This window comes from Microtus ochrogaster, unplaced genomic scaffold, assembly GCF_000317375.1.
Source record: "Microtus ochrogaster isolate Prairie Vole_2 unplaced genomic scaffold, MicOch1.0 UNK80, whole genome shotgun sequence".
NCBI lineage: Eukaryota > Metazoa > Chordata > Mammalia > Rodentia > Cricetidae > Microtus > Microtus ochrogaster.
This window is the reverse complement of record NW_004949178.1, coordinates 1,214,898-1,232,756: the sequence shown is the minus strand read 5'-3', so window position 1 is coordinate 1,232,756 and position 17,859 is coordinate 1,214,898. Positions and strand designations below refer to the sequence as shown.

Below are 17,859 nucleotides of genomic sequence, written 5' to 3'. Positions count from 1 at the left end.
TAAAAAAAAAAAAAAAAGAAAAAGTTTCCTTTCTGCTCTTCCCTACCCAGCCTTGTGGCCTCTTGAGTAGGGAGCAGTCCTACATCTTTAGAACACTCAGAGTCTGTGGAGTCTGACTCCAGACATTCATGGGAGGCCAGATCCAGAGGCTTCAAGCATAGGAATCCTTCTTGGTCCCTTTCAAAGGAGGGTTTCTTTCTGGACAGTAGCAGCCTGCATCTAGACAAGGGGAACAGGGACTCTAGGAACGCAGTTAAGATACTGTCCTGTTGCCAAAGCAAGTGGGCTGCCACCTGGACACCACACAGGGCACTCTGTGAGCAGCAGACCCCCTCAGCACACACACTGACATGCGTACTCCTGCAAAGCCACCACTCAGGAGGTAGCACAGAACCCTGCTGACAGACAAGTCCCTTAAATACAGACAGAACAATGGACACAGAAAAGTGGCCCAGAAATGCCCTGGGCAAGCACTCACCGGGAGGAGGTGAAGAGTGAGCCATTGACGCCTCCAAATGTGGACAGGGCAACAGAGATGGGCATGATCCAGGCCATGACCCCCAGAAGCTTCTCTCCAAAAGTCTGGGAAAGAAAACAAGAAGTGAGTGGCAAGAAAGAGGTAAGGTCCCTGTTCCAGCTTGCTCCTCACTTCCGGAGTGCCTGCTGATCCTCTCTGAGAGCCAGGGACAGCTACACACCAGGAACACATGCTGTGGGCTAATTAGCTGAGGGGCCAGGGTATGGCGGTGATAACAGTAATGAACTAACTCTCAGCCTCCGTTACAAATGAAGAAATTGAGGCACTTAGTGATCCTACACAGGGACAATTGAGGGGCTGAGATTGGAAGCCAGGTGCTGAAAGTCCAGTGTGCGCACTACGGATTCTCTGTACATGGAGATCCACTTATGAATCAGATCTGGATTCAAATCCTAGAACTACCTTGAACAGGCTTATAACATGCATGTGTGTGCGTGCACGCATGCGTATGCACGCCCGTGCATGCAACACACATGGCGGGTCAAGTGCAGGATCTGGCTTGTGCTAGGCAAGTGTTCCACCACTGAGATAATTCTCTCTCAGCCCTGGCTTTGTTAGTTTTGAGCCTCAGTTTCCCATCTGCGAAAGAGGAACGAACCCGAGGCAGAGTCTAAATTCACAGAAGCAGATTCTGCTGCTAGGAAAATAAAGACTGGCTAGTTTCTTTAGCTGAGAAAGAAGTGGCTGTGAATTTGCAGGCGAATCTTCATGTACATATACACATGTATATATACAGTTTAGGGGTCCAGCCTTCTCTGGAGTATCTGAGTCAGACGCATGGTATGAGCCTGGGAGGTGAGATCTAGAACAGATGTCCTGCTGTCGTGTGTGGGGAGCTGCAGGATTTAGAAGCTAGCAGCCACAGGGGACGGTGGAGCATCTTCATCTCCAATGATGAGGCAAGTGATGGGCGTGTGGTCTGAAGCTGGGTGAAGGGATAGCGTGGCTCCTAGGCCTACCTCAGATATCAGTTCTCTGTGAGCATAAATCTCTCTGGTTTCTGAATTATTCACTGGTGTGTGTGTGTGTGTGTATGTGTGTGTGTGGTGTTGGGGACAGAACATGGGACCTCGCACATGCTAGGCAAGTACTCTACTAATGAATTACATCCTTGGCCCTTCAATACCCACTTTTCCTTGATGAGAGCCATCAGTCTGCATGATTCCCAGAGAAGGAAAGGACAGAGAGAATCAGTATGTCTTGGGCAAGCATCTGTCTCTGTGAAGAGCAGTCTGTTTCCTTACATAACCTGCATGCTTAGAGCACCCTAGAGCAGGAGTCAGTGACCTTGTTCTATAAAACATTAGATATTTCAATACTAAAAGTCACGACAGCTGTTTTGGCCAACCCAGCCATTGGTTTGCTCCTGGGCACTTAGGATACCCTGTCGGGGACACATGTAGATTTGACCCTGAGGCGGTGGGATGACTTCCAACGTCATGAGGCACCGGATCAGGGAAAAGCAAGTGGGCTAAGTAGGCAGATCTACATCAGCGCTCTGGGTCTGGGATTCAGGACTATTTCTTACCACAGCGACTGCATTTGAGGCCAGCAGCTCCTGGGGGGACATTGCCGTGACATACGCGACATTGGCAAAGACATAAACAAATGTGACCAGTGGGATGGAGATGAAGATGGCTCTGGGAAGGTTCCTGTAGAGGGAGAGGAGATGAGAGGTTCTGCTAGGGGACCACAGGAGTCTAGACTTGCAGCTTCTTGCCTTTCCTCTCTCTGGGAGACAGGCTTTGACTCAGGTGGGGGCAGGATAATTTGGAGGAAATGGAACAGCTTAGGCTAGCTACTTATCACTTCTTATCACTCAGATCTGGACCATGCACCCTTTCTGCTGTCTTAAAACACAAGGCTGGGTCTGGCTCTGAACAGATACAATGCCAAGACTTCTCGGGACAGCTCCTTCCTCACACTGGCCTGTATAGCTTTCTGACTTTCTTCTTCTTTTTTGGTTTTTCAAGACAGGGTTTCTTTGTGTAGTCCCAGCTGTCTTGGAACTCACTCTGTAGACCAGGCTGGCCTTGAAGTCACTGAGATCCACCTGTCTCTGCCTCCTACATGCTGGGTATGCGCCACCACCGCCTCACCCAGCTTTCTGATTCTCTACTTGCCCTGGGACAGTCATAGGTCCCTTTCTCTTTTCTTAGCAAGGTGGACAGCAAGTGGTACAAATTCCTGGGAAATGAACTGTTGCTTCCTGAAAGAGCAGGACACAGCCAGGACGGGGCAAGACATGGATTTGTGTTCCCTTTCCCAGCGTCGGGCACCGTGTGGCCTAAGGGTCACCAGAAGACCTGGACGGATGCTTTGACTCACTTGTAAGGATCCACAAGTTCCTCAGTCACGTAATTAAGAAAATTCCAGCCTCCATAGGCAAAGGAGCCCTGGAGGAAAGCCAGAGCAATGAGGCCGATGTCAGGTTCTTGAAAATTCTCAAATGCATTCTTTGGCTCCAACCAAAAGAATTCTCCTGTGGATACAACAGGCAGGAGGCTACTCAGAGAGACGAGCCCAGACTCAGCAGCCCCTGGCCGCCTCATGCATTGTTTTGCCCTCCCCTGTGGGGATATGCCAGCTTCTTGTCTGCTCCTCAGTGAGCCCACTGTGTGAGAGGAGAGCTAAGAACAGTGGGGAGATCCAGGCCCAGAGCTTCTCAGGCCCTGGCACCTCAGAACCATGCGTCCAAACAAGGGTTCAGGTTCAAAGCACATCTCATAATATCCTTTATTGTTTTTATTTCATTTCATTTTTTTTTTGAGACAGGGTTTCTCTGTGGTTTTGGAGCCTGTCCTGGAACTAGCTCTTGTAGACCAGGCTGGCCTCGAACTCCCAGAGATCCGCCTGCCTCTGCCTCCCGAGTGCTGGGATTAAAGGCGTGCGCCACCACCGCCCGGCCAGTAAAGAGCCTTTAAACTGCCTTCCCAGAATATACCACAGTTTCTGAATACTGTGGACCCTCAAAGAACTGGCATTGGGCTGGAGAGATGGCTTAGCAATTCAGAGCACTGGCTGGACCGGCACAGGGCCCTGGTTTGATTCCCCTGGGTTTGAGTACACACATATGCACACACATATGCACACACACATGCACGCACACACACATGTGCACACACACATGTGCACACACACATGCGCACACACATGCACACACATGCACGTGCACACACACATGTGCACACACATGCACGTGTGCACGCGCGCACACACACACACACACACACACACACACACACACACACACACCATACCACAGATACCCGTAGCTGCTGACTAAAAAGGGCTGGGATAAAACAGAGTAATTGGCTACGTTATTTAGACATCTGCAGCTCAGCATTAGGACAGGAAATGAGATGAGGAGCTTTGTGTGAGCAGGAGAAAGAGCTGAGATCGGGTTAGGAAGAATTCATCATCTTTGAAAAGACAGGACAATGTTTCCTAAGCCTAGATTCCTGGAAACCGTATGGCCTCCCGCAAAGGGCCTAATGCCGCTGTTGAACACAGTCAGGGGGGCATCTAGCACAGACGCTGTCTGCAGGGCCTCCGCTCTGCCTTCAGAGCTGGGGGGCAGGCAGGAGATGCTCCCGTTTGTCATTCACTTTCTCCAAGAGGCAGTGACGCCACAGCGCAGAGCCCAGCAGTGCTGCGGGTCCCATGGAAACCAAATACAGATCAAATCCAATGGGAAATGTTGGCAGAGGCCTCAAGAATGCAGAGCTCTTTCCTCCGGAGATTATGAGTAATATTGAAATGCATAAGATTCTCCTCTTCTGGTCTTCATTTTAAGATATTAAGAAAGCATAACAGAAAATGTAAAAAAACATCTTCCCTGGGGTTGTGCCAAAAGGGCAACTGAGTTCAGCGATCTGGGACCCTTGCTTAGCTGTCGTGAGGAAAGTGTGGAGGTATGGATCTTTGCAAGATGGCATATGGGAGTGGAGGTGGGGCGTCCCTAACCCTGAAGAAAACAATTTCTCATCTCCTTTGTCAAGCAAAGGGACAACAGAAGTCAGTCTAAGTCACAGCCAGGAAACCTCGGGATGCATCCAGGCGAAGGGTGAGTGAGGAGTTGTGTAGAGCCCTGTGGTCCCCACGACATTACCTTTGCATATCTGCACAACGCCCATGATAATGATCAGGGCCAGGGCCAGGAGCTTCCCAGCAGTGAAGATGTCTTGAACCCGGGTGGCCCAGCGGACACTGGAGCAGTTGACCCAAGTCAGCAGCACTGAAATGACAGCACCAGATACGCCCTCAGAGTCTGCAGGACATACAGCCTCCCGACCTCACACCCACAGCCCCAGTGACCAGAAACTTTGGCTGGGTTAATAGGTTACAATGGGGATTACATGCCCCAAATTAGAGCTTGGTCAGAGCATTCATTCCCGGTCTCGGGCTAGGAGCCAGATAGTCAGGGATGTGTAGGCACTGACTCAGGAGACTTGTTCACGATCAGGGTACAGAATGGACTTGGGATTCCAGTTATTATCTGTTCGTGGGGAACGCTGAGCCACTAGTATAATCTTGGATATTGTCTTACTGAGTCAGGTTTTGGAGCAACAGAAGGTTAAGGACTTTTGTTACTTAGGTCGTTAAAATTCACCTTACAGCAACAAGCAGCAACAAAAAATTTGTGCCCTCCTGCCTTAGCCTCCTCTTGAAGTGTCTGAGGTACAGGTTTGTGTCACCACATCCACCTCAAAATCTACCTTCTTAAAGAGTACATTTTGATGAGATTTGATAAATGAATTGTTAACCATGATCACACTCGATATTCCAGCATATCCACAGCGTGCCTGTGGCCTGCTTCTGTGGATCACTTGTCCTCTTCCCCCACCAGGGGTGACCACTAATCTTGAGTTTTGCTCCAAAATGTCACACAAAGGGAATTCTAGAATACATAGGCTTTTGGATCTAACTTCTTACACTGAGATCTACTCATTTTGTTATATATTAACAGTTTGTTTTCACTGTTAGGTACTATTTATTTCTTATCTAGCTACAAGGTTTTTTTTTTCCATTCTGACGACTACTCAGGTCCTGCCAGTTTGGTGTGATTATATATCTAAAGCTACCTACAAAGAAACGTGGTATGGAGGCCAGGCCTGTAGTCTGGCCTGGGTGAGGACACAGAAGCACTGTTGAGAGTTCGAGGCCAGTCTGGGTTACATAAAGAGTTTTGGCTAGCCTGGGCCAACTAAATTCTTATCAGCTGATCCCTCCAAGACCCCCAAACTTGCAAAGATCTGCACATGGTGGCATATAATTTTTTATATATACAGAAGAATATAATTTTAACAAAAGAGAAAAGTAAACTCTAGACATTTGTCATCTTTCTGCCTAAAAATCAGAAAAAAATAGAGATAAACTGTTGAACAGGTGGTTTCCCTGGACTGGGATGAAAATGTTTCTATCTATCTATCTATTTAATTTTTTCCAAGACAGGGTTTCTCTGTGAAACAGTCCTGGCTGTCCTGGAACTCGCTCTGTATACCAGGCTGGCCTCGACCTCACAGAGATCTGCTTGCCTCTGCCTCCTGGGTGCTGGGATTAAAGGTGCACACAACCACGCCTGGCAAAACATGATTTTTAATTTCCAGACTGTTGCAAACAATTTGTTGAGAACAAAGGGGAAAAGAATTTTCCTGGCTCTCCTTTTCCTGAAATAGTGGTCAGGGTAGTCTCTAGTGCTCAGAAGTTGCCCACAGCACTGTGAAAGCAAGAGGTCACTCCTGCCTTTCATGGCTCACTTGAATGCTGAGTCACAGCGACACCTTGTCCACAAGTGCGTTCTAACTGCGCTAGGTCAACAATGCAGGAAGGTCCTGCAGTATTAGCTAACTGTGATCTTCTTTCCTGATTGTTTGGAACCTGAGAACTCCTCCCACCTTCCCCGATCTACCTGTTCCGGTACTTTGTCATTTTATTGATTCCCGACAACACGCCCCATAGGGTAAGCTATAGCAACCACATCTTACAGACAAGGTGCAAGGTTTGTCCTTCCTGGAGGGAGCAGTCTTACACCATTTTGCTTATATCTCATTGTGGTACCTATTCATATTAAAGTTATCTGAGGCAGGGGGACTGCTCTGAGTTCAAGGCTACACTAGAGTACATATCAAGTACTGGGTTAGCCAGGGCTGCAGTTAAAATTATGTCTTTAAAAAAATATATATATATATATATAAATACCTATTATATATTGTTTTTTATATTTTTTACATCTTTAACTCCCAAGCATATTATCAATGCTTACACATAGCAGATGCACAACAAATATTTAATAAAGGAAAAAAGTGCCATGATCCATTCGTTTTCCAATCTCTCTCTGAATTTCACAGCACATACCATTCTCCCCTATTCCCTTAGCATTCCATTAATCAGGGAGACAATCCCTAGTTGTTTTCATAGAGTTGAAAGAGTAGGGAAAGACTGACTTTTGAGAGTAGAAACTCTTGATTCCTGACTCAAGAGCAAGAGTCAGGTTGCTACCGTAGCTGAAGAATCAAAACATGTTCCTGGAAGAAGGATTTTCAGAGCCTGAACAGGGAGAACATCTTGTAAATACTTGAATGTTCCAGATGGACAGAGAGCTTGATAAATACACGTTTGGTTATCTTACTCAATTCAGTAAGGATTTCAGGATCATGTGCCTGGTGACCATCCAACCCAACTTGACCATGACCTCGTCTTCTCCCCAGGGCCCTGAGAAACGTTGGGTACAAAGCCAGGTGTCCCATACCCAGCAATCTAGGCAGCAACAGCAGCCGTGACTAAGGCGTGTAGAAGACTGGCTTTTTTACAAAGAAGACTAGAAGATAAAATGCATGTAGCTAAGGGAAAGCTAAGGATTTACAAAGTAAGGGCTTGCACCTTGACCCCTCAACCTTTCCAGAACAAAACTATCTTCCACCAAGGGGCGGCAAAGGCGGATGGGGAGATGACAGGAAAGTACTTGAGGAAAGGAAGAGCAGGACAAACCCACAGGAGTGCCTCGTGCTAAGAGGGGGAATCGTTCCCTGCGTGCTGGGACAGAAAACATAAAATCCTCTTTACAAGACTCAGGGGGGCTGAGATGACTGAAGGGCAGGTGTTTTGTCTTGTAGTTAATGTCTTCTGTTACCGCCAGCCTTCACGAGAACTCAGACCCTGACTAATGTTTAACCGTTGAGAAGTAAGACAACTGCTGAGAAACAGGGTTGGGCGGACTGCCTGTGCCCCCTAATCTCTCAGAACAATGCTGCCGGTCCAAGGCCTACCCTTCACAGCACGTGACTGAGAAGAGAGGGACTTTGAGTCTCCTGGTACAGCCAACAGCTTCCCTCACAGCAGCTGAAACTTGAGCCTCAACCAGAGAGGAAAGGTCAGAGAGTGAAGGCAGTACTGGCTGGGTGTTGGCCAAGGCCTTCTTGCAGAGGAGGCCTGGTGCAGCCCATCTGCCATCCAGCACCCCTTCCTGCTGCCAATGACTGTTCTCTCTGTCTCTGTGCAACTAGACCCTGAATTTTGCCCACCTGGAAGCTAGTGACTTCAGGAAACCCACATGTAGATGTGACCACTTGCACTATAGCCCGAAATGTAACAGTTTCTACCCTCCCCCCACCTCTCTACACAGGGTCTACCATGGCCAGGTATACTAGTATGCAACTGAGCCGAGAGAAAGCTAGACTTCGTGCTGCGAGCTTGTCATCCTAGTACTCAGAAGGCGGAGGCTGGCTGACATGAGTCTGAGTCTAGCTTTGGCTGCTTACTGAGTTCCAGGCCAGCCTGAACTAGAGAGATTTTGTCTTAACTACCTCCCTCAACACTAGCTCCCAAATTAAAAACCAAACGAAAAAGGTGAGCACAAGCAATGTGTTGGGAACAGAGCTCCTACGGGACTCAGTGAGTATCCATCCTGGGTCAGCCCAGGGCTTTCTGTGGCAGGGGCTCCAGCAAGGGGAACTTTGTAGCTTTGGTCTAACTAGAAAAGGTACTGGAAAACTCTAGTTCTTGTTCATGGTAGCCTATTTTGAGGGGTTGCTGGATTCTGGAGCTCTGTGGAACTCCAGGCTTATCTGATATTCTCTCTCTCTCTCTCTCTCTCTCTCTCTCTCTCTCTCTCTCTCTCTCTCTCCTCTTTCTTTCTTTTTTTGTTTCCTGAATTAAAAATAGAAAAGGAAAAAGTTGAAAAGACAGACTATCGAGAAGACCTGCTTCAAGAGTCTTGAGTTCAAGGCCAGTTTGTGTGACTTAATAAGGTCCTGTCTGAGAGGAAGAAAGTGGTGGTGGGGTCTCTAAGGCAGGGGTTCTCAATCTTCCTAATGCTGTGACCTTCCTAATGCTTCCTAATGTGGTCACTCCCTGAACCATAAGATTACTTTCATTGCTACTTCATAACTGTAAATTTGCTACTGTTATGAATCATAATGTAAATGTTTAATGTGCAGAATATCTGATACATGACCCCCTAAGGGCTCGTGATCCACATGTTGAGAACCACTGTTTTAGGGCATACAGCTCAGTGAAAGACTGCTTAACTAGCATTCACGGGGTCCTAGGTCCAATTCCCAGTGCTGGTAAGAAAAACAACCCCAAATCAGAAAACAGTCATCTTGTTCCTGGCAGAGAAAGCATGCTTAGCCTCCCCTCACACCTGACCATCACACTTGGATGCTTAGATAACACAGAAGTCTCTCCTTTACTTCCTTTGCATTGAAGAGGTAGCATCAGGCTTCTCCTAGGAAGGCAGAATGATAGCCATCCAAAAGATGGCAGCATTCTAATAGGCAGGATGTGTAAATACTGAAAATGATATTTGTAAATGTGATTCAATTAAGGATCTGGAGACACAGAGCTTATTTTGGTTTATCTGAATAAGCCCAAATGTAATTATAAGAGTCCTATCAAGAGGGAGACAAGAGGACTAGAGAGTTGGCTCAACAGTTAAGAGTACTGGCCACTCTTGCACAGGACCTGAGTTCAATTCCCAGCACCCACATGGCAGCTTACAGCTGTCTGCAACCCCTGTTCCAGGGGATCTGATGCCCTCGTACAGACATGCATCTAGGAAAAACACCAATGTACATAAAATAAAAATAAATAAATTTAAAAAGAGGAAGATGAAAGCTGTAAAAAAAAGAGTTGATGATGGAAACGAGGGAGGAATGGAATACGGGGGCGGGGGGGAGAAGACAAACGGGTCCATGGGGCAAGGAATACAGGAGGACCCTAGAAACTAAAACTTCCTAGAGGGACGTGGCCTCATGGACACTTGAGTTTAGGACTTCTGACCTCCAAGACCGTAGGACAACAAATTATGTTGTGGGATGTTTGTACACTGTGATTGGTGTGATAAAAAGCCGAACAGTCAATAGCTAGGCAGGAGGTAGAGGTGGGATTTCCCGGGAGAGAAAGAAGAGGAGGAGGAATCTAGGGATGCAGGAGGAGCCAGGAGACCTGAGAGGGGACAGGAAGTGTAAGATGAAAGTGAGCTAATGCCACATGGCAGAAGAGTGATTAAAAATATGGGTTAACTTAAGTTATAAGATCTAGTTGAGACAAGCCTAAGCTAAGGCCAAGCTTTCAAAATTAATAACAAGTCTCCAGGTCATTATTTTCAGGCTGGTGGCCGATGAGAAACTACTACAAACCTGTGCAGTCTGAAGCCACGTGAGATTGTGGTAATTTAACAAAGGATCAGTTAGAGAGGAACCCAGGGACAGACACTGTGCGGAAACAGCAGAAAGCAGGACCCGGCTTCCACATGAAAAGCTTCTAGAGAGCGACTGGGTGGGGCTGGGGTGTGGTTCAGTGGTGGAGTGTGCACTTACCATGTGCCCTGGGGTCAAACCCCAGCACCAAAACAGAAGCACTATAGGGAGGAGCGGGGCATCGTACACCCAGGCTCCAGAGTCCAGCAGGAAGAGGAGGGCTCTCTAAACATGGACTAGAGAAGCTGAGGTCAGCAGTGCGCTGATGCAGTTGGCACACTTTCGTACGTCAAGATGACATTCCAGTTCTTCTGGTTGCCCAACCAAGCTGGGACCCCACGACTAGGGCAACACCCTCTGCTCTTCCTCTCTGGGTGACTGTCCTGCCATGGACAAGAGTGGCTTCCTTCTTCTGAGAGAAACCCACAGTACAGGACAATAGTCCTCCTCCATCTAATCCCACTGGGCTCCACCAAATCCCCCCGTATTCCAGATAGCTTCAAATTCACATGGATAATACCGCCTCCCAAACAAAACAAAAACAAAGACCACAGGTCCAACTTCTAGCAAGGCAAGTGGGTACAGAATACCAAGGTGATCCCAGGCATGATCTCTTTGTTCTTTATGCCCTTGCTTGTCTGTTTGGAGACAGGGTTTCATACATCCTAGGCTGGCCTCCAACTCTATATGGAGCTGTGGATGAATTTGAACTGCCGATCCTCCTGCCTTCATTTCCCAGGGCTGAGATTACAAGTGTGCACCTCCATGCCTGGCTTGTCCCTGTTGTTTTGTGGGTCTCCTTATTTATCAAAGGTCATGAGAGGAGTTAAGAGGGAAAGCCAAGAGGCTGAGGCTGGGGCTCAATGTTAGAGTGGTTCTTTGCCTATGGGAGGCCCTGGATTCGGTCCCTAGTGCTGAGGAAAACAAACACCCAAGAGATGATTTCAAGAGCCCTGTGACTGATTTCATTCCTCAAGTGAGATGTAGAAAGAGGTCATACAGTCGGTTGTTGTAGACACAGACACACTTTGACAGAACCCATTCTGTGATTTCTCTAGGTTTAATTTGGTAGGTGGAAAGACACATGAGGTTTAGGGCAGACAGGGAGCATTTGTAGGGGGTGGAGTCGTTGATAGATTATAAACTATACATAAAAGAGGCAATTTACAATTCACCTCTTGAGACCATTTGAAATAAAACACAGTGGTCAGTAGTATAAACTAATCTTCACTTAGAATGTTCTAAAAATAGATTGGGGAGCTGTGATGTTGCTTCGATTCCTCAGAATATACAGTCAGGGCTATGCCTGGCGCTCTCACTTCTGGTCAGAGGAAGACCGGGTGAGTTTGAATGTCAGGCGAGGGTACAGCGAGTAAGTAGAACTCAGAATGGCTAGTGTAAGGAGTGAAGAGGTCGGGGGCGGGGGGACTAGAAACTTAGAGGGAAGGAGATAGGAACGCTCCCTCAGAGAGATGTGGAAGTTTTAACTCCAACAGGTCTTCAGAACTTGAAGTACACACAGCTACTGTATCCGCTCTGTGTCTAAAAACAGTCCACTGCATCCTACGAAGGTATCTTATAATCTGTGTGTACTGTCTGAAACTTTAGATGGTTAATTAAAAATGTTTATAAACATAAACTCAAAAAGAGAACACAAGCCAGACTTGGTGCTACAGGTCTGTAATCCCAGCTACATGGGAGACGAGTCAGAAGGACGCCAGTTCAAAGCCTGCATGGACTACAAGAATGGGTTCAAGACCAGCCTGGGCAACTCGGTAAGACCCTATCTCAAAAGAGTAAAGAGGGCTCCAGCTCTAATTCATGGCAGAGCATTTGCCACCCATACACTAAGTCCTACATCCAACCACTGAAAATGAAGGCTGGAGCAATGTAACTTTCTCAGCATCATTCTGGCAGAGCAGCCAGAGGCCAAGTTAAGCAGCTGGGAAAGGGGGTGGGACAGGAAGTTGTGTGCTGCCTGGCATGGGTGCGAGGAATCAACCCAGGTGCCATCTCTCCAGCTCCATAGGGTGGGTTTTAAAGAGGTTGTATCAGGCCAGTGGGATGGATCAATGGATAAAGGTACACACACATACACTCGTTTCTTTACAAGAGAGGCCACATCACACACCAGGCCATACTACACACTGTTGCCTTGTCCGACCCCTGGCATTTCTTCTTGTGTTCCCAACTCTGCTCCCTTCATTCCTGCTTCTTCTCAATTCCCAACTGGTCTCTTCTTTTCTCATGCTTGTCCTCTGCAGCTCACCCACCCTGGGGCCTGAACCCAAGCTATCTAGAAACACGGGACAAGAGACCTCAGGATGGCGCAGAAGCTGTGGAGCTAGTGGATGGAAGACTGGACCAGAAGCTGAGATGATCAACGTTGCCTCAGCCTCCAGAAATGGGAGGACAGTGAAACAAATGGCTAGCTCATATGCTTCCAGCTGCTAAGAGGGAATGCCCCACAGAAAGCTTCTGTTGCTGACCTCCTCAGGGCCAGCAGAGGCCATCGACACAGCCATCAGTGACCCTGCTAGGCAGTAGCTAGTGAGATCCCAGAGCACGTTCTGAGTGAAGCAGTTTTGTTTTTTGGAGACACGGTTTCTTTGTGTAGCCTTTGATGTCCTGGAACTAGCTCTGTAGACCAGGTTGGCTTCAAACACACAGAGATCCTCCTGCCCCTGCCTCCCAAATGCTGGGACTTCACTGTGCTGCTCAAGGAGTATCACAGGTTTTTGTTTTTTTTTGGTTTTTTTTTTTTTTTAATGAAGGAACAATCCTATGAAACAGGGCTGGTGATTGCCTGCGATGTTGGGCAGCGGGGTGTGTGTAGGCTGACCACTTCTCTTCCCCAGAAGAAAGCTGACAAGGTCCAGACCATCCTCACCCAGTACTCAGAAGCTATTTTCAGGTGTGTCATGCCTCTGGATGTGGACTCTGGCTTCCTGTGGATCAAAGGGTCATGCTATATCATTCTCAGGAAGCCACAAACATGCTCCTCAATCTCCATCCTGTCCAACCGGTTGCTGGCCCTGAAGCTGTCCATCCAGGCTGACAGTGCAAACAGGGATGAGGCTATTTGGAGAGAGGGCTTGATGGCTTGTTTAGAGATAAACGGACCAGATATGTGGCCAATGCTCTACTCTCTCGCTAGGTCTGCAGGTCTGTGCCCCACTCCCTAGTGCATATTTCTAGCCTCCGAAGAATGACCTCAAGGGACCCAAACGTCGTTTTATACGAGTAAATAAGACCCCAGCTATTGAGTGGCAAATCACGATGGGATGGCTCCCGCAGTCCTTTGGCTAAGGCCCAGCCTGGGTGTTTCATCATCCAGTAACCATTCCTTTCCTGTCACCCGCCTCCTCATCTCCTGCTGGAGGTACCCATGCTCACTGCAGTAGTGTGGAACTGAGTCTGTCACCCAAAGATATCGGCTTGGCCCCAACCCAGGTGACACTCTGAGCAGCAGGAAGAAGCACACCAAAGCAGGGAACAGCCAAGCTGATCCTCAGAAGCCCTTTGCCGTGAGTGACTTGAATTTCTGCCCTTACATCACAAACCCCACATTCCCTCTGAGCTTGGGGAACCCCATTTGCATTTATGTGTGTATGTATGTGTTTTGAGTTACAGTCTCATGTAGTTCAGGCTGGCTCCGAACTGCTGATCCTCCTGTCTGCACCTCCCAGTGCGGAGACGACAGATGTGCCCCACCACAGCTGCTCTCTCTCTCTCTCTCTCTATGGATGCATGAATGTCTGGAACTGTGTGCATGCACACATGTGTGAGGAAGCATGCATACGCATGAGGGCGAGGGGCCAACATCCGGTAGACGTCTTTATTGTTTCCCCCTGCTTTTTGGCGTAGGGTCTCTCGCTGAAACTGGAGCTCACCAACTGGCTAAACTGGCCCGCCAGGCAAGCCCCAGATCCTCCTGTCTTTGCCTCCGGCGCTAGGACTACACATTTACCTCTGGCTTTTTACATGGATGTTGTGGGGATGGGAGCTGAGGTCCTCGTGCTTATGTAGCAAGCACTTTCCTCATGAACCATCTTTCTAGTCCTCTGTGATTTTTTTTAAAAGATAGAATATTCCTATGTAGTTCAGGTTGACTTCGAACTCACTCCAGTCCCAAGAGTTCCATTGTTTCAGTTATATGCCATCATGCCTGGCTTAGTTTGAATTTCTTAATCAGGACAGAACTGGAGGCAGCTTGGGAAAGCTTATTGATGTTTAATATTGCCAGAAGTAGGCTTCTCCTCACCTTTTTAGGGAAGTGAAAACAGTGTTGTGTAGAAGGGGAAGAGGGAACGACTGGGTGGGGCACATACCTGTAATCCCAGCACTTAGGAGGTAGAGGCAAAGACAGAGGCAAACCTGAGGCCAGCCCATTTTATATACTGAGTTCTAGGGTAGCTATGGTTATATAAACAGACCCCGTCTCAAAGAAAGGAAGAAAGAAAGAAAGAAAGAAAGAAAGAAAGAAAGAAAGAAAGAAAGACAGAAAGACAGAAAGACAGACAGACAGGGAGAGGAGGTGGAGGATGAGTGGGTGTACCAGAGACAATAAAGACAGATGGTGAAGAAGAGAGACTATGAGAACCGGTGTAGGGAGCAAAGGGGAAGTAAGGCAAACGAGACAGAAAAGGAGGCAGAGAGGAGCAGACGGGAGGAAGGTGAAAGCCAGGACAGAAAGAGAAAGATGCAAGGCAATAAGCAAACAGCTGCTGAAAAAGGGAAGCAGTGACGTCACTCTGTAGAAACCAGAACACCCTGTTCCTCTCCAGAACTTCAAAATAAGCACCTTTCTGGGATGGAGCATCCAGCCTACTGAACCAGCTATAAATTCCACCTGGCCAGGGTGAGTGAGGTGCCAGGAAGGCTGGTGTCACGGTCTCACCTTAGGCCGGGGCACGCACTTCTCTGCCGTGCTCTGGCCAACAACCCCTACTTCTGTGGCAGAAGGACAAGGTATCTGTGTGCACAGCCCTGCAGGGTGTCCATGAGGCTGCTGGGATACCATCCCAGTGGCCGGAGAGGGTGTGACCACATTTAGCTCTGTGATAGGCTGGACAAGGGGTGCTTGGCTGCTTCCACCACTCAGAGGAGGAACTGGGCACGTGTTTCTAATCGTGGAAATACTGGGCACGTCTAACCTCATCCCTTTCCAGATCTAGAAGGGAACTGTTGCTGGCTGCCAAAAGGCACTGATAGGCAGAGAAAATAGAGCTTAGGGTTCTAAGGCACACAACCGGAGGCCGAGATAAGATCCGGTTCTGCCCAGAAAACTGCAAGACTGAGCGACTGGTTTCTTAAAGAGGTTTAAGTGGATGGACGGGTGCAGAGCAGGAGGGGAAGCCAGGGAACTAGCTTCCAAGAACTACCCCGATATCACCCCCAGTGAAACCTTTTTCTTCTTTTCTTTCTCTTTCTTCCTTCTTGTTTTCCCCCTTTGGCAGGCTCTCATGGAACTGAAGCAAGCCTCCAACTCACTGTGTGGCTAAGCCTGGCTGGGAACTCTTGATCCTCCTGCAGCTGCCTCCCTAGTGTTGGGAACACGAGTGTGTGCCACCACCTGGAGACAGTTCTCACATGGGGTGAGGAGCCACATCATAAAGCCTTCAGGCACCCTGCGTACCTACAACAAACGCTGGCATTGTTTAACATGTGATACGACGTGACTGCAGGAAGCTATAGATGTAAATAACCCAATAGCCGAGACAAAGCATCAAAACAGAGCCACGACATCCCAACAATCAAAGCGGCCTTTCTTCATGAATGGCGCTTTGATCCTGAGACCTGCTATGAAGTATGCAGTGGTGGTTTGGTTTTGAAATAGATTTTGCCCACCAAAGCGGAATATATGTTCCTTCCCAAGTCGCTTTCATCTTGTTGCATTGACAATTTAGAAACCTCAGAGCTCCCTTTTATAGGAAGAAGAGGGTCTTGGTGCAGTTTCCTCTCCGCTTCAAGGACAAGCGCTCAGAGGAGGAGAGTGGCTAGCTGACAGCCGGCATTTCTGGAGGTCATGCCTGGCACAGCTTCTCCTGGACACTGGGAGCTCCTGCTGTGCCACCTCCTCCTCTCTTCCCCTTTCTTCATGTCCTTTCCTCTCAAGTGCCAGAAGCTAGACCTGGAGTTTCTGCTGAATCACCACTTAGTACTTTGTTTAGCCAAGAAGTCTGAACACCTCACTCAGCACTTTCTGAGAGCCGAGTACTTCTTTCTTCAGTGCTGGCTAAACGTGGCTCTGAGCTGGGCGGGGCAGTAGAGAGGGTAGAAACGACATGCCAGCCACGCCACTCATGGAGCCTCATTTTAACCCGACTCCTCACTTTCCAACTGTGTCTGAAGTTTCTTGTCTCATTTCCCAGCTCTCAGAGCTGATGCCTCGGACACTGAGCAAGGCTGATGGCTGCTTCTGCTGGGTCTAAGCTGCTCAGCAGGGTTTGACTGGCTCTTTATCATAGTCTTGGGGAACCGGGGTGGGTCGTAGGAGGTCTGGTAGGACTTGGTGTTCACCAAGATGTATAAACCTGGACCATGCTGTACGTTCCCAAGATGGTTCAGCTATCCCAACTGTGAGGGCGGCTAACATTCAAACTCGCTAACCTTGTCCCTTGCATTCAGTAGCAGGAGGGCCCCACCCTTATAATTCCTTAAGTCCTCTGAGTGCATGGTCTCTGGCATGTGATGTAAATCTGGCATAGAACGTTAATCCCGAAAAGCTCACCAGACCCCCAGCAGATGATTTTATAAATCACAGCCATGGGTTCCCCTGGGAAACCTAAGTGAGCCCGGAGAATGGCAACAGAAGGGGAGAGGGAATCCAAGCTGGTTTGGCACAAGTAAGGAAGGGAATCTTCCTGCTGGAAGCGGGACTCTTCTGAAGATTTGGTTCAGGAACCCTTGGGTTTCTTCCTCGTTTCCACAAACAGGAACAAGCCCTTCACTTTGCCGTGTTCAGAGTGTGAGCTTTAGCAAACTCCAGTCCAGGAGCGAAAAAAAAGGCAGGATCTAGGAGAGATGCTGACAGAGGCTGGAAAGGGAGGTGACCTGGGTCAGAGACAGCCAAGCACAGTGAGACCAGACAGAGGTTCTTCTCAGGAGGCCAGGGGCAGCCAAACCCTGGCTTGAGGACAGGCAGGTCACAAACCAGGAGCTCCAAGTGTCTGAAACCAATGGGTCTCTAGGGAACATGGCCGCTGAGGTCTCTGTGATATATGCAATTGCTTACTATGACATATAAAAATATAAAGCCCCGTGCTACTAGTTGTTCTGTTTATAGGAGATCAAAACTGAGTCCCTGCTAGACACATATGGCGACTGACTGAGATAATTTCCAGGGCATCAGGAAACAGAAACAACTCAGAGGCCTGACAGGAAATGGAGGCGAAATAGCACTAAGATGTGGGCATTTGCTCTGGCCCTGTAGTCCAAGTCCAAAGGCACAGGGGACGCCTTCTTTGAGTCCTGGTAAAGGCTCTTGAGAGTGAGGGATGGCAGGGAGAGCAGCCAACCTCCCGCAGCCGGAGAAAACACTGAAATAAGACCTAGTGCCGTCCTTGATTTATTTCCATAGAACCCCTTAAAAGAAAAATGTGGCCGGGCGGTGGTGGC

General features: G+C 48.3%; 1 protein-coding gene across 2 annotated transcripts in view; it reads right to left on the bottom strand.

The window, feature by feature from the left end:
- The window catches only part of Slc7a8 (solute carrier family 7 member 8), a 57,901-nt gene that overhangs the window by 8,569 nt on the left and 31,473 nt on the right, over positions 1 to 17,859 (bottom strand). For both annotated transcript variants that reach the window (XM_005370475.3, XM_026777670.1), the window contains exons 5-8: positions 4,650 to 4,775; positions 2,867 to 3,020; positions 2,067 to 2,190; positions 479 to 582 (exon numbers count right to left, since the gene is read on the bottom strand). In XM_005370475.3, coding sequence (XP_005370532.1) covers positions 479 to 582; positions 2,067 to 2,190; positions 2,867 to 3,020; positions 4,650 to 4,775 — 508 coding nt within the window. The remainder of the gene's footprint in view (positions 1 to 478; positions 583 to 2,066; positions 2,191 to 2,866; positions 3,021 to 4,649; positions 4,776 to 17,859) is intronic.